A 27,810-nucleotide genomic window follows, 5' to 3' on the forward strand; every position below is an offset into this window, starting at 1 on the left:
AAATAAACTCATGGAGACCTAGGAGTAGGAGGAAGAAATACTGAGGAAACAAAATTTAAATATCTAAGAGACTGTGGATCTCCCAGAGCTGAGTCTACGTGCGTGTCTCTCCAGTTAGGGTGCAGCCAGGGACAGGAGCACAGAGACTCTGCTGCCCCCTTTCACTTAGAGCAGAGAAAAGGGTAAGCTTGAGGAGAAGTAGCAGTTTGGATTAGCAGGTGTAGAGGATGAACATAGGAAATCAGATGAGAGGTAAGCAGGTGGTAAAGTGGGGATTCCTTCATTGTGCAGTGGGGAGCCATGGAGTGTTTCTGAGTGAGGGAATGACATGATAGAGCTGCTTTGCTCTGACATTTTAAAATTAATTTTTAATTTTTAACTTAATTTAATTTTTTTCTGACAGAGACAGAGAGAGGGACAGATAGGGATAGAGAGACAGGAAGGGAAAGAGATGAGAAGCATCAATTCTTTGTTGTGGCATCTTAGTTGTTCATTGATTGCTTTCTCTTATGTGCCTTGACCGGGGGCTACAGTGGACCGAGTGACCCCTTGCTCAAGCCAGCGACCTTGGGTTCAAGTTGGTGAGCCTTGCTCAAACCAGATGAGCCCGCGCTCAAGCCAGTGACCTCAGGGTTTCGAACCTGGGTCCTCTGCGTCCCAGACTGATGCTCTATCCACACTGCACCACCACCTGGTCAGGCTTGACAATATTTTTTTTAAAAAACCAGTGTTTAGATTACAATGGAAAAGGGTAAATGCTGTAAAGGGGTAGATAGTTGAAGCTCAGAGTGGAGGGAGGTGAACTTTATGTGGGGAAGTTGGGTTCTTTTCATCGACGTTGCCTTGCAACTCAAACAGAAGAAAGCAGAAGACACCCATGCCACAACCACAGAAGAAGGTGAGAATCCCCCAGCTGGCAAGGTGTCTCCTCTGTTAGAATCTCCCTCTGGCAGATCAGTCCTTGAGCTGGAGGGAGTCCTGAAAAACCTCTTGAAAGTCTTTTCTAGCTTAAGGAGTTTGTGATTTGAAACTCCCAGCCTCCAAGTTTCTTTCTTCTAAGAACTAAAACGGAATGTTCTTCCACGGGCTGTTAAGACACCAGGGAAGGCAAAAAGGATATTGGCTAGGATAAATGTGGTGGAAGAGGAGCTGTTTCTTTTTAAGTAGCGGGTATCAATTTTCTAAATACAACCCAGGGACATTTTACACTTACTTCTGCAAGTCCTTGTAAAGATAGCAGAGACAGCAGCTCAGAGCTCCCTTCTTCCTGGTCTTGTTCTGTTCCGATCTGTTCCCTGAATCTTCTCTCTGTCTCTGTCTGTCTCTGTCTTTCTCTCTCTGTGCCCCCAGCCAACGTTTGAAAAGTAGCATCTTCCTGTTAATGAGAGCAAATGTTTGCAGCTTCACTTCAGTAAACTCCTGTTCTACTTGCTAAAGAACCATGAAATAAAACAGAAGATGCAGATCTTGGCCTGGGGAGTTTTGTCCACAGGTTTCATGGAGGTAACAGTGAAGTCTCCCAGGAACCTGGAATAACATGCATGACGCTGCCTCTGAGGGTTAAATTAAGTCCACCCCTATATTCTGTGCGATGTGATCTGTCTCTGCAGCTGTGGACGGGGAGATGTGCTGCGAATGTGCAAAGGAAGAGAAGAGACTCCGTCAGTGTGACCTGGGAATAATCTCAGGGATGCTGGCTGGAATGAAATGTGACTGTAATTTAGTAATCTGAAACCTAATTAATTGAACTGAGTGCAGTCTGGAGAAAGACTGGGTGTAGAAGGTGCTGGTTAGCTGGAGCACTTCTGAAAGGCAAGCGACAGTGGCAGAAGCTGGGGGTGCCCATGCAGGCTTCCCTAGAGACAAGGCCACTTGGAGTTCTCCGGCAGGTCTAGCCCTAATCTTGGGGTAGATACATCTGCTTGTTGTTTCCTGATGCCGTTTAGCCACACGTTGTTCTGCAGACTCCACTAGCCTTGCTTACATGCTCACTGTGCAACTTTTGGATGGTGGCTTGGTTTTCCCAGTCCATCAACCTACACTGACCTGCTGACCTGAGCCTTCCAGGTCCTGTGACAGTTGTATTTTGTGGTGGTTTTTGGCACCCAATGCAGGCAGCTTCTGGCTTATACATCAGCTTTGTGAACTTGGCAAATGAGTCTTCACCAACAATGAATCTGCTCTCAAAGTGCTGACCAAGTCTAGTTTTGGAGGGCGCCTCCTTTACCTCGATGGATTCATCAAAGGCAATGTCATATGGGAGCTCTCTTAGAAGAGGTGGCAGCTCCCTACTGTTCAAACTAGGCTTGCTGCCTGTTTCTGTGCAAACTTTAACCCAAGAACAGGCAGCAATGCCATTGGCACATGGAAAGGACTTTACAGTTCATAAAACAACATGCAGGTCTAAGCAAATATGGCACAAGAAGATTATACAGAGAAAACTGAGAGCTGAGGGGTTGTAGGACAAAGGAAGCTAGCATTATTCACCTTTTAAAGAAGCAGCCTTTTCAAAGCCACATTTAGAATGAGGAGAAAATCAAGAAAGGAATAGATCTGCTGAGAAAGACATTGTTAGTACTAGCTGAATATTTATTGAGTCCTTACTATGTGTCTATTTATAAGCATGACCTTAGCTGAGCTCCAGAACTGCCCTTTGAAATAGGTAAACATTTTTATACCCATTTGAAAATGAGGATATCGATCTCTTAGTTCCCTCAACTAGTACTTAGTAGAGTCAGGGTTTGAACCTAGGCCCATAACTATGTTAGAACAAGCTCTAGCAGGTGACACAACGTTGAACTCTTTTGTCGCTGCCTCTCCAACAAGGCATTGACTTCAAACCCAAAAACAATAGAGTAGGTTTCAAGGTTCCATGATGCTAGGGCATGTCTGGGGGAGAAGCTGTTTCACCTCTAGTTTTGCAGGGATGAGTGGACCTGATAGGCCAAGGTGGATGCTGAGAAAGTCTTACCTTGTAGCATTCGCTCATGTTAGTGGCAGAAGAGGCAGATGGAATGGGTCATAGGGACCAGTGGGGCCTGCTAAGGGATGCTGAACTCCTTCAGGTTTTCATTCCCGTGGCCAGTCCCTTCTATATATGCTCAAGATAGAGGTGCAGTAACAAAAATTAATTCAAAGGAATAGATAAATCCAATCATACTCTTTTGTTTTGTTTTCGAATTCTTGGTTCATAGCATGAGATTTGCTTTTCTCTGGATGTCTATTTTGGGTTTATAAACCTGAAATTCTGTGCATCAAATGGACACTGCAGATGAGGGAAGAAGGGCTGGCCCATGGTTGGCACTGACTAGTCAGAGTTTAACCAAATACAGCGGACAGTTTCCCTGTTAGTCTAGGCAGAAGCATTTTCTGAGTTAAATCTGGATTTGTTCCTATTTTCCAGGCATATATATAGGTTGTGGAGCCCAGGGAATGGAGCCCAGAATTCTTCTTATCTGGAGAGAGGAGACTGAGGAGCTGTCATGGGGCAGATAGATCCCATCACACTGAAACTCAGTCTCCTCTTCATCAGCTCTCAGAACCTGAAAAGACCTTCCTATCATTTTCTGGATCAGCACTTTTTTTTCTCGCCTGGAGGAGTGTAGACCTGTACAGTATCTCTCTGGTAATTCCCTCTGACAGATTATTTATAAGAATGTTATGTAAGACCAGTTCTAGTGTTCATGCCTTAAGAAACCCACCTTTTTATTTCTTACTTTGGGGAAATGTCAGTTTATTCTTTCATTTTGTTTCTGGTGTCCCAAGCTAGTTCCCTGAAAAAGTTTTCCCGATGGTATCGTTATTCAATTAATAAAAAAGCTTTTACTACAATGCCTTCCTAATAGTTTCTTGGAAATGTATGTAAGTTACACCCACAGATTATCTTTAATTCACATTCACGTTTACTCTTTTAAAAACTCTTACATACACACTTTGCTTTTATAAGAACCCACCTGTCTTTTCCTCTGATAGATAATGCTTGCTTACATGCTCAGTAGTCCTGTTCTTCATATATAGTCTGCCGACTTTCTTGGTATGAAAATGAGAATTCTCCCTGGATCCTTTCTTATGAATGGAGGCTACACGAGTACTTGGCAGTGCTAGGGCACTAGTGACTTTGGAATAAGAGGTTACATGTTTTGGCTAGCAGCGCTGAGATTTCACCCTTGAATTCCTTTAGGACTCCCAGGTAGATGCCATATGGTCCTGGTGATTTATTTATACCTCGTTTGTCAGGTTCCTGAGTGCTTACTGCAGTGTCAACCCTGACCTCACTCCTGTCCACTGAGGAGGACAAGTGGGGAGGACTTTCATTCTTGAAGGTACCTCTTATCCCAGGGCATTGCCAGCTGGTCCCCTGACTCTCCCTCTCATGGACTCCCTTTGGTGGAACAAAGTAACCTCTGTGACTGACCTTGGCACTCGCATCCCCCAGTTTTATATTTGGCTTAAGTTCCTGGGTTGCTGTTCTGTGCCTATGTGCCTTTTCTATCTCCTTGGCCTCTCTGTGCTTTCCTCACAGAGGGTCTGCTCTTTGGGGCTCTGGCCTCACCCCATTTATCCTAGCATTTTAATAGTGTATTTTAAAATAGCCTCCAGGTTTCTGGGAACTTGACTTTCAGTCCCCCTGTACCAGTGTGTGTATGTGTCTCTCTCTTTCTTTCTCTTTGAAAGTTGGCATTTGGGGTTTAGGGTCAGCTTGAGAAGGGACGTGAGGGCAGGAGCAGGACCAGCTGGGTGAGGGAAGTATTTATTGTGTATTCTACCGAGAGGCCCCTTACGGGTGCAGATGGGGAGCTGGGCATGCCATCCTGGTTGGGGCAAGCCTGGTTTACTGAGACTTGTTCTCTGGGTCAGGTCTGCGCGTAGTCTGTCCCAGCGCTGCTAGCCTTTTGATCTCTCCTCCCTCTGCAGGGTGGCCTGTGTGCAGGCTTCCCTTCCACACCCTACTTGCCAAAGGACCAGAGAAATGATTGACATGAGCGTATTGGCCTGGCATGCTTCCTGTGCTGAGGCCAGAATCTCTGCAGGACAGCATTGAGAGAACGGACTGAGGTTGCAGCAGGGGAAACTGATTTTGGACATGGGAGCATTTCCAAGGAGTCCAAGTGGGAAACTCGGAGAAGGTGGAACCTCTTTGGAGATACTTAGAATAACCATTTTTGTGAGCGAGAGACTCAGACGTAGCTGAAGTAAAGGCCGTGGGGAAAGGACTTCCTGGAGCTTCTAAGCCGGAGCTGCTGCTGATCAGGATTGCTTCTTTGCTCCAGCAGCTCGTGCCTGACCAGGGTTGTTAAGCTAATTGTTAAATTGGAGCGGCTGGGGAAGCAAATTGCTTCATGATGGGGTTTCTCTGTCAGTGTCCAAGGCTGATGTCATCCGCATGGTCCCTCCTTGGTGGGGTGGGGCGAGGGGGACAGTGCGCAGGCCTGACACACGTGTTGATGAACCTCGACTGACTGCCAGCCCTTGCTCCTCCGAGGAGCCCGCATCTGTCATGGTGGGGGGTTTACGGCCAGCTTCTCTGTGCTTCTGTTTACTGTCCTCTGATCCTGAGCCTGACAGTGATGGTGTTTTAGGTCATCATGTTAGGGGCTGGGAACTCAGCTGTCTAGGGAAGCTGGACTGTTGGCATGGAAGATAGAAATGGGCCAGATATAGATGATGAGTGGGGACTCTCGGGGCAGTGGGGGTGTGGCACTCTGGAGAGTGGTGCCTCATCTACCGGGACAGCAGCTCCCCAGTTCCAGCCGACTGATGCCACACGGGAATGTGAGTTTCTGGTTGCCAGGTCTGCTTCTCTCCGAGAGGACGCAGATAGGCGTTTTCTTTGTGAACTAACCCGGTTTTAAGTGTTGAAACAAATTTACTCAAAATATACTGTGTTGGTCAAGCAAAGTCCATTTGCACAATGAGTTTGGCCTGCGGGCTTCCGGTTTACAACGCTGGTTCTGGTCCATACTGCTTGTCTTACAGATGAGGATCCTGAGATTCGGAGCACTCCAGCCCTGACCCAAGGTTGCAGGGGATCAAGGTTACTGCCTGGGGCTGTGACTGCTGGCCGTCTGGCACTCTTCTGCTTCTCGGTGCTGATTTGGGACCAAACATTTTCTGTGCCAGAACAGGCCAGTCTCAGGAGACCTGGGTGGACATAATGGAGTGATGCCTCATGTCACATTATTGTTCTTGGTTTTTATTTTAATTTTATTTTTTTGAGTCGCTAAGGCTCAGATGCCCCAAATGGGTGGGACAGCTAGTGGAACTCAGGCTTTTGCAAGTAACAGCAGTGCGTAGGGAGAGGTGGGGGCCGGTGGTGAAAGGTGTTGGGACGATTTAGGCTGCCCTCTGATTTGGAGCGCCTGAGGGCTACAGCTGCCACACTTCCAGACCCAGTCTGCACTCGTTCCTGCTCTTCCCCACAGGCACCGCCTTCTCTTTTCTGCGAGCCCTGCACACACATGCGCTCAGTGCGGAGGCACCGGAGAAGCATGCACGTGCCACTCCCAAGCTCCGCCCTCTCCGTTACGTAGGTGCGCAGGGTGGAATCATCCCTGACTGCCCGCTCTTCCTCTGGAATTCCTCAGCTCTGAACTGCCTCTCCAGCCTGGCTGCTGCTCTCCAGTTCGGGAGTTTCACGACAACGTGGGATCCTTGAAGCAGGCTGCAAGGCTGACTGTTCCCAACCCGTTCTCCCCATTGCTACCTGATCAATGGAGCATAAGCTTTGACCTTGGCATGTTCCTGCTCAAAGTGGCTTCCCATTGCCCACTGGATAAGATAATAGCTCCTTCACCTGGCATTTCAGGCTCCAGAGCATGTGGCATGGGCGCTGTAGTCATCAGGCTGGCCTGGGTGTGGATGCCAGCTCCACTGCTTACTGGCTGTGCCAACCTGGACTATTTTCTTGACTTCTCTGAAGGCTCAGGCCTTCCTTCTCTGTAATGGGAGGGTATTACATAGAATTGTTTAAAGAATTAAGTGAAACCATGAATATAAAGCATTTAGCCTGGCACATGCTGGCTATTTAATTAAAGGTATTATTCAGGCCCTGGCCGGGTGGCTCAGTGGTGGAGCGTCAGCCTGGCGTGCAGGGGTCCCGGGTTCGATTCCCGGCCAGGGCACACAGGGGAAGCGCCCATCTGCTTCTCCACCCCTCCCCCTCTCCTTCCTCTCTGTCTCTCTCTTCCCCTCCTGCAGCCGAGGCTCCATTGGAGCAAAGATGGCCCGGGCGCTGGGGATGGCCCCTTGGCCTCTGCCCCAGGCTTTAGAGTGGCTCTGATCACAACAGAGCGACGCCCAGAGGGGCAGAGCATCGCCCCCTGGTGGGCAGAGCATCGCCCCCTGGTGGGCGTGCTGGGTGGATCCTGGTCGGGCGCATGTGGGAGTCTGTCTGACTGTCTCTCCCCGTTTCTAGCTTCAGAAAAATACAAAAAAAAAAGGTATTATTCAATGACCTCTGGGCTCTGGTCTCAGTCCTACCTGTCCCACAGCCCTAGCTCCAGCCACTTTGGACTACTTGGTGATCCCTGGGCCTCTGCTTTCCCATTCTCCAGCATCCATCCTTTTTGGTGGTGTTGTGTCTGCTTTGTCTGGAGGTATTTGTATCCTTGTCTGGGCTTCCTTCCTCCATGTGTGCTTGATGGCAGGGCCTGGGTTGGACTCATCCTGTACCTTTCTGGCACAGGAGACATTCAGGAAATGTTTGTAGAATGGGTGACTATTATCCTCAATGGAATAGCTGCCTGGACTTGGACTCCACATTAGTTAGTCAATTGGTAAGGTGTGTGTTTATAATAGTTTCATGAATGTTTATTGAAGTCTACTGTCTTTAGGGGATTCATTGGTGAAAGAAACAGATACACTAGGCCCCTGGTCGACAAACTGCGGCTCGCGAGCCACATGTGGCTCTTTGACCCCTGAGTATGTCTCTTCCACAAAATACCATGTGCAGGCGCTACCTCGATAAGGGATGTACCTACCTATATAGTTTAAGTTTAAAAAATTTGGCTCTTAAAAGAAATTTCAATCGTTGTACTGTTGATATTTGGCTCTGTTGACTAATGAATTTGCCGACCACTGCACTAGGCCATCATGGGTCCTGCAGTGATAGTACATGTGGGTAAGGATGGTGGCCGGGCCAGTGCAGGGCTGTGGCCAGGCGGGTGCAGGGCTGTGGCCGGGCGGGTGCAGGGCTGTGGCAGGGCGGGTGCAGGGCTGTGGCAGGGCGGGTGCAGGGCTATGGGCGGGCAGGTACAGGGTTGTGGCTGGGCGGGTGCAGGGCTGTGGCAGGGCGGGTGCAGGGCTGTGGCTGGGCGGGTGCAGGGCTATGGGCGGGCGGGTGCAGGGCTGTGGCAGGGCGGGTGCAGGGCTATGGGCGGGCAGGTGCAGGGCTGTGGCTGGGCGGGTGCAGGTCTGTGGCTGGGCGGGTGCAGGGCTGTGACAGGGCGGGTGCAGGGCTGTGGCAGGGCGGGTGCAGGGCTATGGGCGGGCGGGTGCAGGGCTGTGGCAGGGCGGGTGCAGGGCTATGGGCGGGCAGGTGCAGGGCTGTGGCTGGGCGGGTGCAGGGCTGTGGCTGGGCGGGTACAGGGCTGTGGTTGGGCTGGTGCAGGGCTGTGGGCAGGCAGGTGCAGGGCTGTGACAGGGCAGGTGCAGGGCTGTGACAGGGCGGGTGCAGGGCTGTGGCTGGGCGGGTGCAGGGCTGTGGGTAGGCGGGTGCAGGGCTATGGCAGGGCAGGTGTCCGGCTGTGACAGTCCTGTGACTAGGCAGGCATAGTGCATATTGCAGGGGTAACTAACATAGTGTTTCACCTGAGACCAAAAAGATGAGTAGGACCTTGACTCAGGTCCATGGTTTATTGTAATAATACTGCTTTAAATCTTCATTTTAAAGAAATCCATGCTTCACAAGATTTTCCTTCAAAGAATTTTCCTTTCCTCAAAACCTCAGACAGAAATTTTTTCTGAGAACCAGGTTTTCTAAAGTGATCTGTAACCAAGGTAATGTCAACAGTTTTAAGTTGCTAGGAACTGGGACAAAAGTTGTTGATTGTATTTAAATTTTAAGCAATCCCCCCCTACACACACACATACACACACACACAGCTGTGGCCAGTGAAGCGAAGTTTCTTTTTCTTTTGAGTTGGGTGGGAGAGTATTCTCTTACAGTTACTGAAGGATAATTACATACTTGCATTCTGTTCGGGTAGAGATTCAGCTATTCCAGCGAATAGGCTTTTGTTTGTTATTTGCTTGTTTTGTGGCTTCAGCTGTGTGGATAAAGGGACAGGAAAGCTAAGAGCAGGAAGTGGCTGGGGAGTTTCTCTGGCCCTCCTGTTGCTTCTTCTTGGGCTGTGGAGAAAAAGTGGTGGCGGCAGCCGTGGTCTGCAGCTGTGGAGGAAGCAGGGGTGCGTTTTTGCATTAGGAGGGGACATAGAGATCTGGAATTGTGCGCAAGTCAGGAAACTTGCTGCCAGACAGAGGAGGCCACAGGAGGAGATAAGCGTCTCTTTGTAGACCCTGCGCACACACACACACACAAATCTACAAAGGAAAGCAATCATTGTGATTGAATAATCAGAGAAATTATGAATTATATGTTGTTTTGGAAGGGGCTACTCTTAGGCCCAATGCATGCATCTGTTCTTTTATTTTAATTTTTTTAATTTAAAAAACATTGGAAAACTGCAAATTTCTTTTTTTTTACCATGTTACATTTAGGACCCAGAGTCCAAGGCATCTACTGCCACCTGGTGGCAGAGTACACCACCTCTGGGATTTAGAGTTGATGAGGCTACACATTGATAGAAAATTGATTCTATAGCCAACATATGGAATAGTAGACTATCAGAGTTGCTAGAGATCTTAAAGTTTACATAGGTTGCTTCTAATGAAATCCAGCAATTTTTCTATAAAACCTCTTACTTAAATACCTCCAGTGACAGGGAGCTCATGATCTTCCCTGATAGACCATCCTGTTGTCATTCATTCTTATTCTTTTTATTTACTTTTAATTAACAATCACTTGTATTCATTAATCCTAGTATTTACCCCTAGAAAAACCCCAAATAATGTTTCGGTACCATCTTCATAATAACCATTCAGCCTGACCAGGCGGTGGCGCAGTGGATAGAGCGTCGGACTGGGATGCTGAGGACCCAGGTTTGAAACTCTGAGGTTGCCGGCTTGAGCGCAGGCTTATCTGGTTTGAGCACAGCTCACCAGCTTGAACCCAAGGTCGATGGCTTGAGCAAGGGGTCACTCAGTCTGCTGTAGCCCCCCAGTCAAGACACATATGAGAAAGCAGTCAATGAACAACTAAGGTGCCGCATGAAGAATTGATGCTTCTCATCTCTCTCCCTTCCTGTCTGTTCCTATCTGTCCCTCTCTCTGTCTCTCTCTGTCACAATAAATAAATAAATAAATAAATAAATAAAATAACCCTTCGAATATTATAAGGAGCCTGTCTGTCTCCCCACAGTCTTCTTGTCTTGAGGTTTAAACAGCTGCAGTTCCATCAGTCATTATTCTTAAGTCATGCTTTTCAGATTCCCCACAGGCATTTCTTTCCTCTGGTTGCATTCTACTTGCCAGTGTCCCTTAGTGATCAGATCCAGCACAATATTGCAGACATGACTGACCAGCTTAGTGTTATGATACTTGCAGGCTATCTGGATACCAAATTTAATGCACTCTGTGTAGTATGAAGCAGCTGTTTGTAGTATTTCCCCAATGCTGACCCCTCTTAAGTTTGTGGTGACAGCAAACCAAGACTTTACTTTAAAAAGAAAGAATTTTACAAACTTTACACAATACATTCTGAATTTTAGATATAACACATAAAGCCTTTTTTATTTCATACCAACTTAGTTTCTCCCTGGAGGTAAATCCTGGTATTAGATATTAGGGACCCTTCCAGACCATTCTGTTTGTTTACATGTATAGATACACAGCTGTAGAAATTTGTAGATTTGTGTGTGTATATGTCAGAGGTTAAAATATCATGTTTTCCATATCATTTTGCAACTTTTTATTCATGCAGTGACAGGTCTTGAAAATCTTCTGTATACTATTTCTCGTTGTGGATATTCCATGATTGTCTCAGCAGTCCTTCTATTGCTGTTTCTCTTTTATAGTTTTATTTATTTTTAGCACTATAAACAGTGTTGCAGTGAACATTTGTGAACCATGCACATACACAGGTGTTTCCATAGATTAGATAGAAAGCGGTGCAATTATTGCATGAATGATATGTACATTTTTAATTTTCAAATGTGGATTTCAGAGATAAAATAGTTAATTTTGACCAAGCGTTGAAATCTGCTGAGATAAATTCACATATTGATTTTGGTTATATATTATAGCATTAAATCCCCTACACCAGTTTTGTATCATCTGCCCATACTGTAAGCATATCTTTTATCTTCTCATTCTAGGAAATAATTTTTTTTTAGAGTCAAACTCAGCAGTCATGGGGAGAGCTTTGTGGCCATCCCCAGGGAGCCCCCATCCCACCTGAAGCTCACTCAATTCTTCTAATAAACCCTGTCTGGGCCCTGCAGTTTATCTGTAGTAATTCCGCCCATCCATTCTCTTATCCTGCTCATTTTCACTATTTTATCTACAAGACTATTGTGGAGGACATTTGTCAGAGGTTTAGCAGGAATCAGGACACACACTCTGACATTCTCCTGACCACCCACTCTAGCCTGTTGGGGAGGGCAGTGAGGATGGCGCACACTCCCCCAAGGCAAGTGTCATTCAACATAGACCCTATAATAACTCGATAGTGAGCAATGTTTTCTGTACTGTCAAGTGAGAATGCATTCGATCCCGAAGATATCAGGGAAAAATAAGCTATCTATGCCCCAATTGCCCTTCTTACCTATATGTTCCCAAGCCAGTTGGTCCCTAGGGAGACTGTGTCTGATGGTGGAGACACAGCTGCCTTAGTGGCAAGCTCAGTGCTGAGGGTTACACTTCCAGTGTTCCTCAGGCTAATTTGGTCACGCCTGGTACAGTGTAAATGGAGGTAGAGTCGCATAGACATACTCACAGACTCATATGCTTGTACATATGGCCCCTCCACAGCGTCCCACACAAGTTTTCTCTGTCTAGTCCCTATGGTAGAGGACCTTTTCCTAGTCACAGGCCTATCTAGCTTTCTCTGCATTATCCAAAGAAGGCTGGAAACGATGGGGCAGGTAATTTCCAACTCACTTTCATCTGACTTGGAAATGTGTTGTATGATATACCACAGGTGGTCCTCAAAATGGGAGTGGTGGTGGGGTGAGTGACGGAAGATGGAGACAGTGGGACTCTGAAAACCCTCCCTGGGACAGCCATGCAGTCACACTGCTGCAAAGGTGCAGACGGGCAGTGCTCCGGAGCTGGGGTTTGGGAACGGCATTGCCCATCTAGGGGTGCCAGGCTCAGACTTTTCATTGAGGAAAAGATCCTATGTTACCTCATTTTTAGGGCAACCAGAATGGAAAACCTAACCTCAAGTATCTATGATGTAATCTCCAAGGGAAAAGTTGCTTCGGCTTTTTCTTACTATAAGTAGAAATTCTGTTTCCTTTTTTCCCCTCAGTGAGCCTGAGCTATCAAAGGCTTCTGGCAAAGCCACAGCCAAGTAGATCTCTAAAATCCCACAGCCGTCTCTATCTGGCGGGTGGGGTGGAGGCGGCCCTGCTTCAGAGGAGAAAGGCAGAAGGAATGGCAGATATTTCTTCAACTACTAATGTTTCTTTTCCCTTAAGCTAATACACAAAACAAATATAAAGATAGAAATGCAGAAGGAAAGGAATGATACAAAATGAGTGACTGTTCCCATCTATATCCTGCGATGTTTCTGTACTCTGGGCCAGGCACTGTGTGAGGGCTGGGTGCCAACGGCAGGCGGGACTGGGGAGGGGCACAGACCGTGACTTCTGTCCCTACTTTACAGTCTGCTGCAGTCTGTTTGCAGAGAGGATGGATGCAGCAAAATGACCAGTGTTTCTCTCCGTGCTAGACAGACGATCCTGATAAAGAAGAGTCCACCTTTTCTTCTTCGCAGCTCATGCACGGCTACATTTATTTTTCACAAGCAGGGAGGATAAACAGGATCTTGGATTCAAGGCTTTTGTTTCTTTGTTGAAATGAAACAGACTCACCGTAAGCAAACCTATATTCCTCTCTGAGAGTCACCCCTTCTTCCGGTACCTAGTGACCTCTTGCCTTGGACAGGGCTATACCCACCCCGTCTTCTTTCTTGTTACTGCTAACGGCAGAAACTTTGCTGTTGAGACTGTGTGTTGTTGGAGAGCAGTCTGGGTGTTCTGCTCCGTCATGTATTTCCAGACGTAGCTCCAGGTGTGACACAGAGTGGGCACCTAGGAAATGCTTGTTGAATGAATGAAAGCTGCTCTTCATCTACTCCTCATTCATTCATTCAACACATATTTACCGAGTGCCTTCTCTGTGCCAGGCACTAGGTATACAGCAATGAACAGGACCCGGTTGAGGAGACAGGCGTAAGAAAATTAGAATATAACGTGATACCAAGGAAGTACAGGCTGGGATGGGTGTATATGCAGGCACATCCAGCCCAGCTGGGTGGATCAAGGAAGGCTTCCTAGAGACTTGGGGGATTAGCACAGATAGCCAGGTGAAGGCAGGGTGGGACACAACATTCCGAAGCATGGGAAAAGCACATGCAGTAGTCCAAAGGGAAGAGACGGCTTAGTGTGGAGAGCACTGTAGACTAATCACGTAATAATGATTATCATAAAAACATATATAGTATTTAATGTGAGCCAGGCACTGTCCTAAGTGCTTTACATTTATTAACATATTCAAGTACTATGATTATCATGGTCATTTTACAGGTAAGAAAATGGACAGAAGAGGTTAAATCACGATCGATTTCCCGCTAGTAAGTGGTAGCATTGGCATATGAAGTCTTGGTGGTGATAAAGCAGCAAAGCCTACGTGAGGTGGGCGCTGGTTCCCAGTGGGGGTCCCAGCACACTGATGGACGGGGATAGGTCCAGGTGGGAGCAGTCTGCTTGGAGGATGTCCAGTAAAGACCGACAGGGCTTTTGGTGTATCCTAATTGTGGAGTCTGCCTTCGTCAGGCAGATGATGAGACTTTATCTTGCCTCAGTGGATGATTTTGTTGTGTCTTGTTCCTCTGTGAACAGACTGCAGAGGAGAGAGAGAGAGTCCCCAGCCTCCTAAGGAGAATGCAGTTGGGGCAACACAGAACAGTTAAATCGTGGATGACCAAAGAGTATTCTCCAGTTTGGGCTTCCATCCCTGAGTGGGGAGGAGAAGGGAAACGGCCGTACAGACCCAGCCCTGGCCACCTGTCCCGGTGCTGCGCTGTGGCGGGCGCTTGTCCGGCTGGCTCCCGTGGTGAAGGACGGCAGGCAGATCTCACCGGGGTTGACTGCTCCTAGCGCACGGGCCTGGGAAGCGGCGAGCCTATCCGTTCTGCTTTCTCTCTTCTCAGTTTAGAAAGGAGTCATCCACCCCAGATGATCAGTGCCCTCAAAGGTTTGTGCAGCCCTTCCTGGTGACAGGTCATGCCCCTGCCTTCCCCCAGGCTTCAGCACAGTCCCATCCTCCAGGTCCCCCACGGGCAGAGCCTGCCCGGTGTGGGGGGTGCTCAGCACCGCCTCACTGCCGGCTCTCCTCAGGAAGAGCGCACGAACTGCACATTGGTGTTTGGAAAAATTAATGCTTTCAAGATGAGCTCCGCACAGTCTTAGCACGTCTGTCTTTCTCTCTCTCACCAGCTGAAAGACAAGAAGCATTCTTAGACAATTACTCCCCAAGGGAGCCTGAGGACTGGCTTTGTTTATTGAGTGTTTTTAGTTACAACACATGAAGTTCTGAGATTTTTTTTTTGGCTTCACGTTTTTTTCCTTCTGTTTTTAGTTGTCAGGATAGGGAAGATGAGTGAATTTGCTATTAACCAGGGTACTTGGACATTTCAAAATTGTGAAAGGCATGTTTTTCTGTGGGCCTGATAGCAGAATCCTTGAGGTAAGGAACTCGGTAAGACCTGACAGATGGAGCCCAGGTGTGGGGCTTACCTCAGGCCTGCACTGTACCCAGGTGTTCAGTCTGCCATCTGCAGCTGCTTCAGGCCGTGTCTCCACCTGTCGGGGGCTCCTTCCCCTTCCTCAGACTCTCTTCGTCTTCGTCTTGTCGCCTGATAGACCAGGGGTCCCCAAACTACGGCCCGTGGGCCACATGCGGCCCCTTGAGGCCATTTATCCGGCCCCCCGCCTCACTTCCGGAAGGGGCACCTGTTTCATTGGTGGTCAGTGAGAGGAGCATAGTTCCCATTGAAATACTGGTCAGTTTGTTGATTTAAATTTACTTATTCTTTATTTTAAATATTGTATTTGTTCCCGTTTTGTTTTTTTACTTAAAAATAAGATATGTGCAGTGTGCATAGGGATTTGTTCATAGTTTTTTTTTATACTCCGGCCCTCCAACGGTCTGAGGGACAGAGAACTGGCCCCCTGTGTAAAAAGTTTGAGGACCCCTGCGATAGACAAAGCACTTAAGGACACAGTCACATGCAGCTGTCACAGTCCTTTACCCTCAGCTACCTCTTGGCACCTTCAGCTCCCTCTCAGCAAACGACAACACTCTAAGTAGAGACGGTGGGGTTGAAAGAGTCGGTGCCAGTGCATCGGAGCCCGCTGCACGAGGGCAGAGGGGGCCGACTTCACAGTCTGTGTGTGTGGTTCTTCCTGCTGTGTCTGGGCAGACGTCTTTAACTGATGATGTCACTCTTCCCATCCGTCCTGCCTATGGCCTCGAAATCCCCCCAACCCGAATCGCAAAGATATTTATTAATGCAAAAGGAAAGATAGTAACTCTGTTTAACATGAAGCTCTGGACAGTTACTTCCCCTTGGCTAGAATTAGAACTTGAGATGAAGCATGGTTGCCATCGCTGACCAAAGTCTGGCCAGTGTCCAAGTGGCCCATATGGGAATGAATGGTCTAAGCAGAGTTGGGTTTTACTGAATGCTCATTATGTTTGCGGCACACCCATCTGGTTATTGTTGTTGTGAAGCAAAGTGGAGGGACGAGCTGCATCTGCTGGCCAGTGGACAGGTGCCTAAGTCTTGGGGGTTGGTTGTTACGACCTTTGAAGACCATCCTACATTCCAGATCCTATGAGTGGGAGGAGGAGAGAGAACTTGCTGTCCTGAGTTGCGCCCATTTTTCAGAGAAGGTTTGAGCTGTGACTTTAGTCAGCTTGAATACTTAAATGCTTTGCAAATTACCAAAGTAATGAATGCTTATGGTAAAAAGCAGTCTAAAATAAAATTTTATAAATACAATTCTCTGATAATCTTCCCCCATCGTCCAGGGAAAACTGCTGTTAACAGCTTGGTGTACAGTATATTCTACCAGAACTTTTTGTCTATGCACATTGAACTGCACACTCATAGTGTGTATAGGTATATTTAAATGTCTGTGTTCTCACAAAGGTGGAACAATACAAATTATTTTGTAAATTGTTTTCTTCTACTGAACAGTGTATCGTGGACATCCTTTCAAGTCACTAAATAAAAAACTGCGGGCCTTTTTAAATGCCTGTAAAGTATAATATAAATTGCATTATAATTGTATCATAGTTTATCTTACTAGTCTCACTGTGGGACACATACATTGTCTCCAGGTGTTGCTGTTACAGAAGACACAGAAATAAGCATATGTACAGTAGGTGAGAGTCTTGCAAGTAGCACTGCCGAATTGAATGCCCACACTTTAGAAATGTTGCTGTGTACTGCCACACTGATTTCTGAAAATGCTGTCTCAGTTTGTTCCCCAGTCAGATTACATGCTTTCCCCCCAGTATGACAGGTAAAATGTGGCATGCTGTTACTGCCTTAATTTGCATTTCCCTCATCATTAGTAAAGGCTGGCATATTTTAATTTTTATTGGTCATTTGTATGTCCTCTTCTGTGAATTGCCTGTTCATATTCTGGTCTTATTTTTTATACAGGGTTACTTAACATTTTCTTAAATTTTTTAGGAGCTCTTTGTAAATTGGAGATACTAAACCTTTGTGTGGTGTATTGTTGCAGTGTGGCAAATATTTGTCTCCTAGATGATCTTTAACACTGTTCATGTTTTTGCAATTTTATCTATTCCTTTTTCTGTGAAGACTTAAAAACCCCACAATTACATGCATTCACATTTTTCAAAAATTAATGCAACTTAAAAAGGTCTTTTTAAAATTTTTTTTTATTTTTCTGAAGTTGGAAACGGGGAGGCAGTCAGACAGACTCCCGCATGCGCCCAACTGGGATCCACCCGGTATGCCCAGTAGGGGGCAATGCTCTGCCTATCTGGGGCGTTGCTCTGTTGCAACCAGAGCCATTCTAGTGCCTGTGGCGGAGGCCATGGAACCATCCTCAGCACCCAGGCCAACTTTGCTCCAGTGGAGCCTTGGCTGCGGGAGGGGAAGAGAGAGAGAGAAAGGAGAGGTGGAAGGGTGGAGAAACAGATAGGTGCTTCTCCTGTGTGCCCGGGCTAGGAATCAAACCCAGGCCTTCCACACACTGGGCTGACACTCTACCACTGAGCCAACCAGCCAGGGCCAAAATGTCTTTATAAGATGGTTATGCCTATCTATTCAGCCTTCTGCTCCACAGATAACCATTGGGGTTTATTGTGAATCTTTCTAGTGTTTGTTTTTGCAAATATGAGTAAATCTGAATCCATACTTATTTTGCCCCTTTCTTATCAAAAGCAAGTAAATATAAACTATATTGTTCAATGTTTAGCATTTTCAGCCCAACACTATGGGATATTTTTCCATATCAGTTTATGGAAAGCTGCCTATTCTTTTTAACAGCTGCATAGTATTCTGTTGTGTGGGTACATCAAACATAGTTTGGTGGGCTTCAGACTTTTTTGCTTATGTATGCCCTAAAACAATACTGAAAACTATATAATCCCCTCACACATTTGAGCTGACATTTAACGTTTTTTACTATAAGTTTAAATGATTACAAATAATATATTTTGTAGCATGTATTATATATAGCCCTTAAATATATTTTCTTCAAAATCATGGAGTTGTAAACTTAATAAATTAGAAAAGACAGCTCTCGTTGTCAAAGCAAGCAGCCAAGTCACACATATTTATTTCCAGTTAGAAAAGTTGACTTTTAAAAAATTCATGTTAGACAGCCTTCTCCATTTCCCCCTACCCCAGACCTCTGACAATCCTGTTTTCAGAATTCTAGTTCTAAGATAGGTGGATAAGTAGACATGGTCCTGATTCTAGCCATGCTTTTGTCTTCTAGATGAGATAAGGTATATTCCTTTTCAATACTTCCTTGGTGACCTCATCCAATCTTGTGGCTTTAATTGCTCTCCATTCACCAATGACTCCCTGTTTCATTTATCTATTATGCTGTGACAAACCACCCCCAATCTTAGCGGCTTAGAACAACAATTTATCATTGCTAATGATGATGAGGGTTGAGTGGGCAGTTCTTCTGTTTAGTGTGGTGTCTGCCAGGTGCTGGGTTGGCTGGAAGCTCCAAAGCGGCCCCACTCACACGGCTGGCAGGCTGTGTAGGGGGGATGGGACTTGGGTTCTGAGCTTGGGTCCTTGGTTCTCCTGTATGTGCTCTTTCCCTGTGACCTTTCCTTGTGGCTTGGGCTTCTTACGGCATAGCAGCTGGACTCCAAGGACAGTTTTATTTAGTCTTGACTCCATCATCTTAAACTATCCTTTAAAAAGTTAGGTCATATAGCCCAAATATCAAAATTCAAAAGATGTAAAAGATGTACTGTGAGAAGCATTCCTTTCACGGCTGTTGTTCAGCCTCTGTTCTCCTTCGTGTTTGTTTATCCTTCCGGAGAGAGAGAAAATGCACATAAAAGCCAATGTGTTGAACTTGGTGTCTTGCTTAGGAAAACCTTCCCACCCTAAGATTGTAAAAGATTTTGTTCTTGAAGTTTTAGAGTTAATTTTCTTACATGGATATCTTTAACTAGGCCTTCCTGGTACATGCTGAGGGGTCAGAATTGATGGACTTTGGGGGCAGCCACATCATTGGAGTTTCCCACCTGCTCAGTGCTGAGAGTCATCTACATCAGGGGTCCCCAAACTACGGCCCGCGGGCCACATGCGGCCCCCTGAGGCCATTTATCCAGCCCCCGCCACACTTCTGGAAGGGGCACCTTTTTCATTGGTGGTCGGTGACAGGAGCATAGTTCCCATTGAAATACTGGTCAGTTTGTTGATTTAAATTTACTTGTTCTTTATTTTAAATATTGTATTTGTTCCCATTTTGTTTTTTTACTTTAAAATAAGATATGTGCAGTATGCATAGGAATTTGTTCATAGTTTTTTTATAGTCCGGCCCTCCAACGGTCTGAGGGACAGTGAACTGGCCCTCTGTGTAAAAAGTTTGGGGACCCCTGATCTACATGGTTCATGTGGGCGTGGTCAGAGGAGTTTCCATAACCGAGTCTCTCTTAGAACTTCCCAGCCCGAGGAAGGGCAGAGGGAGGAGGCCGGATGGATTGGATAGTAGGGCAAGTGAGACTCTGCCCCCGCCCGAAGTCGGAGTGAGAAGCTGGGGGTTTGGGCTCATGGCTTGTCCCAGAGTGTGTTTTAAGGGCCACTTGGCTTAGAGCTGTCGTCGGTGGCAGAGGTCATGTGCTTTTTTATTGGTTTGTCTGCCTACTTAGGTCCAATGACTTGAGAACTTCAACCTGATATGAGCTTGTTGTCTATTGTGGGAGAATGCCTTAACTTTATTAAGCATCTATTGAGTATGAGGTACATTGCTTAATATTTTATATGTTATTTTGTTTTTTTTCCTTATGAATGTTGCTCAGATTTTATAATATGAGCTTTATCTTCATCCAAAAGATGAAGAAACTATGATTTAGGGAAGCAAAGTATTTTTTTTTTACTTCAGGTTACTCAGTTAGCTAGGAAAACCTTTGGGATTTGAACCCCGTTCTTCTGATTCCAAAGTTCATGCCCTTTCCCTACAGCTAGAAGGCTTCAACTTAACAGATATAAAGAGATTATAAAGAGATTCTTTATAGAATTTGTGGAGCCAGTTGATTTTAAGAACTGGAAGCAGAATTCATTAGCTGCAAAACAAAGTGAGCATGGCAACTGATTCTTTACTTGTTGAAAACAAGAGCCAAGGAGGAGAGAATCCAGACTGGCTGGCGTGCAGCCTGTTGTGTCCAGGTGGGTGATGGGGATGGGGGTCAGGGCACTCAGGCGAGTCACAGATTCTGATGTCATAATGAACTGCCCTAAGTAACAGGGATTATCCATTTTCCAAAAAAAAAAAAAAAAAAAGAAAGAAAGAAAAGAAATCCCAACAAGATACAGAAAAAAAAAGTGTTCATAAGGATACACTAACCAAAATGTAGCACTATCTTTCTCTGATGGTACAGTGTTGGTCTTGTTGAACTTCACACTCGTCATCGTCAACCCCAGTCATCATGTGGTACTTGGCTTTACCGGGCGGAGGTGCTGAGGGGGTTACTTGGGAAAGTTCTTGGAGGAGATGGAGAGGGTCTGGGAGAGGAGAGGAAAGGGAGAGCGGTTTCCCCGCTAGGACCCCATGTGCTGGGCGAGGTCAGAGGGTCATCTGTGGTGACTGGCGACTGCAGTGTTCCTGACTCGGTGTTGATGAACTGTGGGGACTGACAGAGGGGAGAAACAGTTCAGAGAAGCCACACCTCAGGGGGGTGAAGCCCTGAGGCGTGAGGGGTCCTTGTCTTCGAGTCACACTGCCTCCTTCAGTGACTGAACATACTGTCCTTAGACGCGGTGAGACGGCGTTGCCACCGTCCTGGCAGTGAGGGGACATAGGAGACCATGGTGAACTCTTCGGATGACCTAGGTCTCGTGGGTCAGGTTCTGAGGTATTCTCTCCAACTACTTACTAGATTATTTTTTTCTCCTTTAAGAAGGACTAGTTTATACAATACTTTAGGTGCTCCGGAGAAAGTCACCTACGGGGCGGTCCTGTGCTGAGTAGGAATGGGCAGTCAGGGCAGTGGTGGAGAGGCCCCAGCGCCCGCGCTGCCTTCGTGAGGATGCCTGACAGGCAAGTACCGCTGACGGCTGTCGGGAGCAGAGTCACGGCCACCTTTGTGCCCCCAGTACCCACCCCACCCCACCCACTGCTTGTATCTAAGACCGGGGCTTCCACTCTCCTTCCTTTGACCTCACGCAATATCTTTTGCCAAAATGTAAATATTCCCCGAGGGCCTAACTATTAAGCTGTCATCATGAAAACCTTAGAGGGAATGAGATTATTATAGTATGTCTCGTAGGCTTAGGATGGGCGAACTTTGCAAAGGCAGCCAGAGAGGGAAGAGTGTGACTCTTGAGATCCGGGGAAGCGTGTTGGGGTGCCACGCTGTGATTGGAGATTCAGAGCAATGTGGGGGTTCTACAGACTGGGCAGGGGAGCACTGTAAACGCTCAGGGGAGCGGCTTGGGGGGGGGGTTGTGCTTCTCCCTTTAACAGTTTGGTTTAGAGCCCGGTGCGGGCGTGGTTGCACGGAGCCTTCCCGGCTGGGCGCCCTCACGAGAGGAGAGGTCGAGCTCTCAGCAGAGGTCGGAGGTGAGCACAGGTGAGCCCAGAGGAGAGCCACACGAAAGCCAGAGCAGGCGGATTCGCTTCCGCCGTTCCCCCTGGCTGCCTGACCTGATATTTGAGGTGGCATTTAAAGCCATTGTACAGATGTGCGGTGAGGCCACGATGGAATGAACACTCTCTGGAGCCTGTGGAGAGATGAGGCTGATTTCTCAGCCTCCTTGCTGGCGGCTTCTCCTCCCCTCCATGTGGGGCCCTCTACCGGGCCTGGAGGGGGGGTGGGACCCCGCTTCACTGGGAGACTCTGTTTGACTCAGGACTCAGGATCCCCCTCCCTCCAGGACTCTGAGGGTGTGTGGGTGAGATGGGGTACATCGGAAGTCAGCAACCAGTTAAACGTTTTAAGTCAGTGCTGTGTGTAAAGGAAGTGAGCGGGGACAGACGCAGGGAGGGAGAGATCGCCGTTTCAGACCCACCTGGGGAGTTGGTTAAAAATGCAGGCCTCTGGGAGTGAGACCTAGTTATCTGCATGGATAACCAACCCCCTAAGATGACTGTGCTGCCCATTAAACTTTGAGAACCTCTGAAATCGAGGATGAATGAGGTTAGCTTGGAAAAGGCCTCTTGGGAGAGGCGGACTTGAATTTCAGTGTGGTAGGTGATACTTGTCTGAGGTGCTGTCCTCAGGTACGGACCTGAGGAGCCTGTTTACCTGGGGACATCAGGCTCTCACAGGAGAGACTGGCAGATGTCCATCCCATCCCATGGGTGGTGTGGCTGTGAGTGTGTTGCCACAGGCTTCACTTCGCCACTTGGGTTATAGTCGCCAAGGGGAGGACAGAAGTGGTGTGGGAGGCGGCTGAGGAGCGTGTCTGCTGGAGCATTTGTTGCAACAGAAGCACAGTGTGCAGGGCAACATGGCAGCCTGGTGGAGCCCACTTCCCTGGGTGAGTGGGGGGAAAACATCATGTGAGTGGACAGTCTTCACTGTGGCACGCACACACTAGCAACTGTGCCGCCTTCTGTGTGGCCTTTACTCGTTAGCTAGCCCCATGTGTCTGAGGAGCCGGCCAGCGCTGCTGCGGGAACTGGTCATTGTTGTCCAGGAGATGAGTGGGAAAGAGCTGGGATGTGATTGGTCCTCTCCTCCCTCCACGCCGCTCGCCTTCTGCTCCATACACTTGTGCTGGCTTTCTCTGCTCAGGAACACAGTGTTTTCATGTTGGGGTGGGTAGAGAGAGGGAGACAGAACAGTGCCAAGTTAAGAAGGAACAGCGAAGAGAAGGGAACACATCTATGTGTGACATCGAGCAGCTAGTGGTCATCCAGATGGGTATCATGGGTGGAAGGGACAGGCTGCTGCTGGCCTGGAGATGCTGCTTATCCCTGGAAAACACGTCCCTGTGGCCAGCCGGGTGGTCTGGACTCTGGAGGACCACGCCAGTGGCCGTGCTTGCTTTGACCGGGATGAAGGAAGCAGTCACCTCAGAAGCACTGTTCAAGATAAACAAGAGCAAAGACAGCAAAAACCTAATAAAACTCTCTCCTGGCCAACATCCCATCCTTTCTAATTGCACTGCAACTAAATTGCAACTCTGACAGTCTCTTGGAACATTTTATTCAACTTCTGGGGGGGTTGTCTTGATAGTGAGGCTCATGAGGCTCTGTGGGAGACAGAGAAAGAGCAGTGGTGGGCCAGGGAGCTCCGAGGAGCCCCGCCTGATGCGTTAAGGCCAATCATTGGTAGAAATCCTGGCTGAATAGGTCCATCTGGGGTCTGCCCCAACAGGTGTGCTTATGTTTTTACGTTCACAGTTTGTGAGGGCTGTGCTTGTGTGCACACTGTTCTTTAACATTTTTATTTTCTTTCTGTCATTGAAAATGAGGCTGTATGGAATGTTTTGCCCTTGATTACCAGAAGGAAGGGAACGGGGCCAGCTTCTTTCTCCAGGCCAAGACTGGGATGTGGAAGAGTAGGATGAGCGCCATCAGAGTGCTGTAGTTTACACAGTGTCCTCAGTCATTGGGACTTTCTGTCTCACAGTCAGACACTCTCCCCACAGTCCGTCCCGTCCGTGTCTCCTGCCATCTCGGATTTCTCCCCAGTTGTGTCAGGGAAAGCCACACTGGGCATTCTGATTTGGAGGTGCTCTTCTTGGGGTAGCCACGAGCCAGGAGCCAAAGAAAAAGGTGAGAAGCCATTAGTAGGTGGCCGCAGGCAGGCTCTGTAATCGGCCCGTGCCCACGGCACGTCGGCACTGCCCGGGAGATCCTGCCCTGTGGGCGGGGCTTCCATCGCTGCGAAGGTGTCACAGTCCTTCAGAGAACAGGTCAGCCCATAAAACTCTTTGGGAGGAGACAGATGGCACATATGTTTTTCTCAGCCCAGCCACTTGTTAGGCATTTGACCTTAAGCAAGGTATTTAACCTCCCGGAACAGAGGTTTTCTCTTCTGTAGCCTGGGGAGAGTGGTTCCCACTCTACAACCTTGCAGGGCTGTTAGGAGGCCCAGAGTGGATGAGGAACGTGAAAGTACTTTGTGAACTAAAACGTCCTGGCTACACCTGAATGATGGATTTTGTTTTTCATGCAGGAAGGGGGAGGCTATGGGTCTGTGCACTTCTCTCTGGAGAGAGAGGAGGAGGGGTTTGCATTCTTGTGTTAACTAAACCCTGCAGTCTTGTCCATTTAAGGTTATAACAAAATAATACTCCCAAAGCCTGAGGTAGCTTTTGGGCAGTGGTGTCTACTCAGTCTGATCGCTGCCCTTTGAGAAGGAGACACAGCCCAGCCAGTGGTGGTGCAGGGGCAGGGCTGGCCAGTGGACACCGTGGCCATGCTCACTCCCTCCCTCTTTCCTAGCTCCTGCCCCCTGACGTTGCCTCCTCCCCAGCCCGAGTTGTCAGAATCTGCGCCCTGTCTCACCTGGAAGGCCTAGTCCCCAGGAAGAGCCGATGCCGAGAGAGGTCGGCTGCGTGAAGGAGCTCAGAGGGCTCGGGATGCCCGCGTTTCTGTTGGGACAGTGAGAAGACACTGCTGGCATGGTCTGGGCTGAAACAGCTGTGGTGACCACGTACACGGCTGCTGGGTGGTTGTGAGGCTTGGAGTGCAAGGTTGTCCCGGACTTGGGGTCCCCCTGGGTTTCACTTCTGTGAGCAGGACCCCCAGCCACCAGGGCACAGCCTCACCATGTGGTGGGCCACCCACTGTGAAACGGGCCCCAGCAGGGCAAGGACATGGTCCTCTGGCACCCTTCTCCAGGCCTTAGGCAGTGCCCAGGGACCAGGCCCCCACGGTCCATTCCTTTCCCTGACATAACAACAAAATCATGTGTTTTTGGTACTCAGACTCATTTGCTTATTTGTTCATTTGGTTAGTGAATTCTTGAGCACTTGCAAAGTTCAAGGCATCACGTGAGGTACTTTGGGAGACACAGTGATGATGACAGAGCAGTAGGCCCTGTCTTCATGGAATTCATGGTCACGTATGGGAGCAGAGTCAGTCCCATATAGTACTGAAATGCAGCATAAAGCAGGGAGAACCAGGGAACACTGCCTGGATTCTGTGGCGCTGAGTCAGCCATCAGAGAGTTCAGGAGGATTTGACCATGATGCAGCAGGGCAGCGGGGAGGACCTGCCGTTGGGAGGAAGAGCCAGGGGCAAAGGTGCGGAGGGAGGAAACCGTGGGATGCACGGGCATGTGGGAACCTGAGTCTAGCAAGAGGGAAGAGTGTTGGAGGGTACTGGGGTACTGCTGTCTACCGAGAGCTATTCCAGAAAGGCTAAATCCTCCTTCTCCTTGGGGCCTCACAAGAGCTCAGAGGCAAGTGCTGTTCTCCCAGTTCACTGGGGAGGAAGCTGGGGCTGAGGGAGTTGAAGTAACTTGATTGAAGCCTGGCAACTACTAAGCGGTAGCAGACTATGAATCCCTGACCTTGCAACCCCAGAGCCTCTGCTGTCTCCACTCTAACAGAGAGTCCATGAGGGGACGTGGGGAGAATGGGTGTGGCCTTTTCCTGCTCGCATGGGGCAGGCAGTCTTGGGCACAGAGCACCTGTGTTTTCCACAGAGCAAAGTAGTGAGGCTCTGGGCTGGCTCTGAAGTCTAGGATGGCAAAGCTCCTGGCTTCCCACCCCCATCCAATTAGGGGAGCCACTTGCCTCTTGCGTGGGAGGCAGAGGAAACCAGGATGGCAGGAGATCCTGGAATGAAATTCAAGACTTGGCCTTGCCTGTGCACTCATTCCTAAGACCACCTCCAACCTGACCTGTTTGTGGAAGCCCTCCCTGCCTTACCCCCCACCCCTGCCGTCCCCCTGGGCCCGGGCAGGCTCGGGCTGCACACGGCGGCGGCGTTCTGCTCTTGTTCCTTTGTTGCTGTGAAACGGGCTCCGGCACAGTCAGCCTCTGTGTGGGAGGACTGGTGGCAGTCTCTGCAGGCAGGCGTTTGCTCAGAGCAGGCTGCGTGCGAGCCCCGCGTCAAGAGATTCCGGCCTCCTCCATCAGCGTCGGTGGGACTGAGCTCTGCCGAGGGACTGGCTGTGAAGGATGAGTTCAGGGTGGGATGACGGACCGCTTCTGGGACCAGTGGTATCTCTGGTATCTCCGCTTGCTCCGGCTGCTGGATCGAGGTATTCCTGAGTGTGTGTGTGTGTGTGCGCGCGTGTGTGTGTCCGAGAAAGAGAGAGAAGATATATACACACACGCACAGAGACAGAAACAGACAACACAGAGAGACAGCAAAGGAGGGGCACGGAGAGCAAGAAGGGAGAGAAGAGGGGATGACAGAGGAGAGTAGCCAACCCATGCAAAATAAGGAAAGGCTGTTACCTAGGGACACTGTGACCCAGCTGGGAATCAGGAGCTCGGGGCCACTTGGGGAACATCTGTGTGTCAGAATCTCATTTCTTGCTCAGTACTCTAGTCACAGACAAGTGAAGCCTGTCTCGCAGGGCCTTTGGTCGAACCCTGACCAGCAGTGCAGCAAGGAGAACAGTCCCTGCAGCAGGAAGCTGGGGACAAACAGACACAGGCTCACCTCAGCCCTGCTGCTCACAGCTCTGTGCCCCCGGCTGAGTGAGGTGACCTGTCTGAGCTTGGTTTGCTGTCTGTAATGGGCATGGGAGGACCTATCTGCTAGGGTTGTTGTGGAATTACTAGTTAATTCACACCTATAAAGCACACAGCATAATGTCTGGTGCACAGTAGGTGCTTTGTAAGTGGTCTTTTCCTCCTCCTGTGCCTCTCCCGCCATGGGGCTGGAGCACCTGCCCGAGGACAGCTCCCTGTGTCTGCGTTCTGATGATGAAGGCTGTACAAAATCTGCAGTTAGTGGAAAGGGAAGGGAAAGTTCGCTTTATTCCTCAGGTTCATCTGACCTTAATACATTCCACCATCAACTTAGTGATGCAATTTAAATCTCCCGATCACGTGACACAAATCTAGACATTACATTGTAAGGAAAAGCCACTGTTAACTGGATTGAGTAATTGATTAAAAAAAAAAGTTTAGTGTTATATTTTAAAGCTTTGGCTCCTTTAAGAGGTTTGGATGAGAAGGAGAGCAAAGCCCCTGACGGAATAGGTGGTGCTGGGGGAGCCCTGCTCCGTACCCCCGTGGGTGTTCCTCTCCACCGGGAGTGGTCTCGGGGGTGCCAGGAGGTCAGTGCCAGGGGGGGCAGAGAGCTGCGCAGAGCAGGGCTCTTATCAGGAGAAATCAAAGATGGAGGAAACCAAACCAGCTCATGTGGAAAACAGTCTCTCCCTAGCACTGAGAGACAGGCCAGCGGGAGCCTGGACTTGAGATGAGATGAGAATGTTAGGAAGAGAGCCAGAACTTCCACCTGGTGGAAATCATAGCCTGGGGGAAGGGCAAGGAGACCACAGGTGTGAATCCCCCGTATCTGTGGGGCTTCCCTTCCGTTACTTCACCTCTCTGTGCCCCATTTCTTCCATTACAAAAGGGGTTGCTAATAGGGGTTATGTGAAATACTTATTCTAGTGCCTGACTTGAAGAAAGTGCCCCCTAAATGTCAGTTTTCATTACCAAGACAGTTTATTTTCACTCTCCTACAAACATCTTAAGAAAGACAGGAACAGGTGGTGTATAATCACCCCGAGCGGAGAAAAGTCCAATTAAGAAATGTTAGAGGCTTAGAGACCATTTATACTCACACGAACTAAAACAAAATTTCAACTAACATA

The 27,810-nt window shown here is 48.4% G+C and overlaps 1 protein-coding gene across 8 annotated transcripts in view; it reads left to right on the forward strand.

Moving 5' to 3' along the window:
* The window catches only part of LOC136379840 (kalirin), a 635,535-nt gene that overhangs the window by 39,398 nt on the left and 568,327 nt on the right, over positions 1-27,810 (forward strand). For 2 of the 8 annotated variants that reach the window (XM_066347436.1, XM_066347438.1), the window contains exon 1: positions 26,103-26,238. The exons of the other annotated variants lie outside the window; for them this stretch is intronic. In XM_066347436.1, the coding sequence (XP_066203533.1) occupies positions 26,172-26,238 (67 nt within the window). In that variant the 5' untranslated portion in view covers positions 26,103-26,171. Of the gene's footprint in view, positions 1-26,102; positions 26,239-27,810 lie in introns of those variants that run through there. 8 annotated transcript variants of the gene reach the window in all.

This window comes from Saccopteryx leptura, chromosome 8, assembly GCF_036850995.1.
Source record: "Saccopteryx leptura isolate mSacLep1 chromosome 8, mSacLep1_pri_phased_curated, whole genome shotgun sequence".
Lineage (NCBI taxonomy): Eukaryota > Metazoa > Chordata > Mammalia > Chiroptera > Emballonuridae > Saccopteryx > Saccopteryx leptura.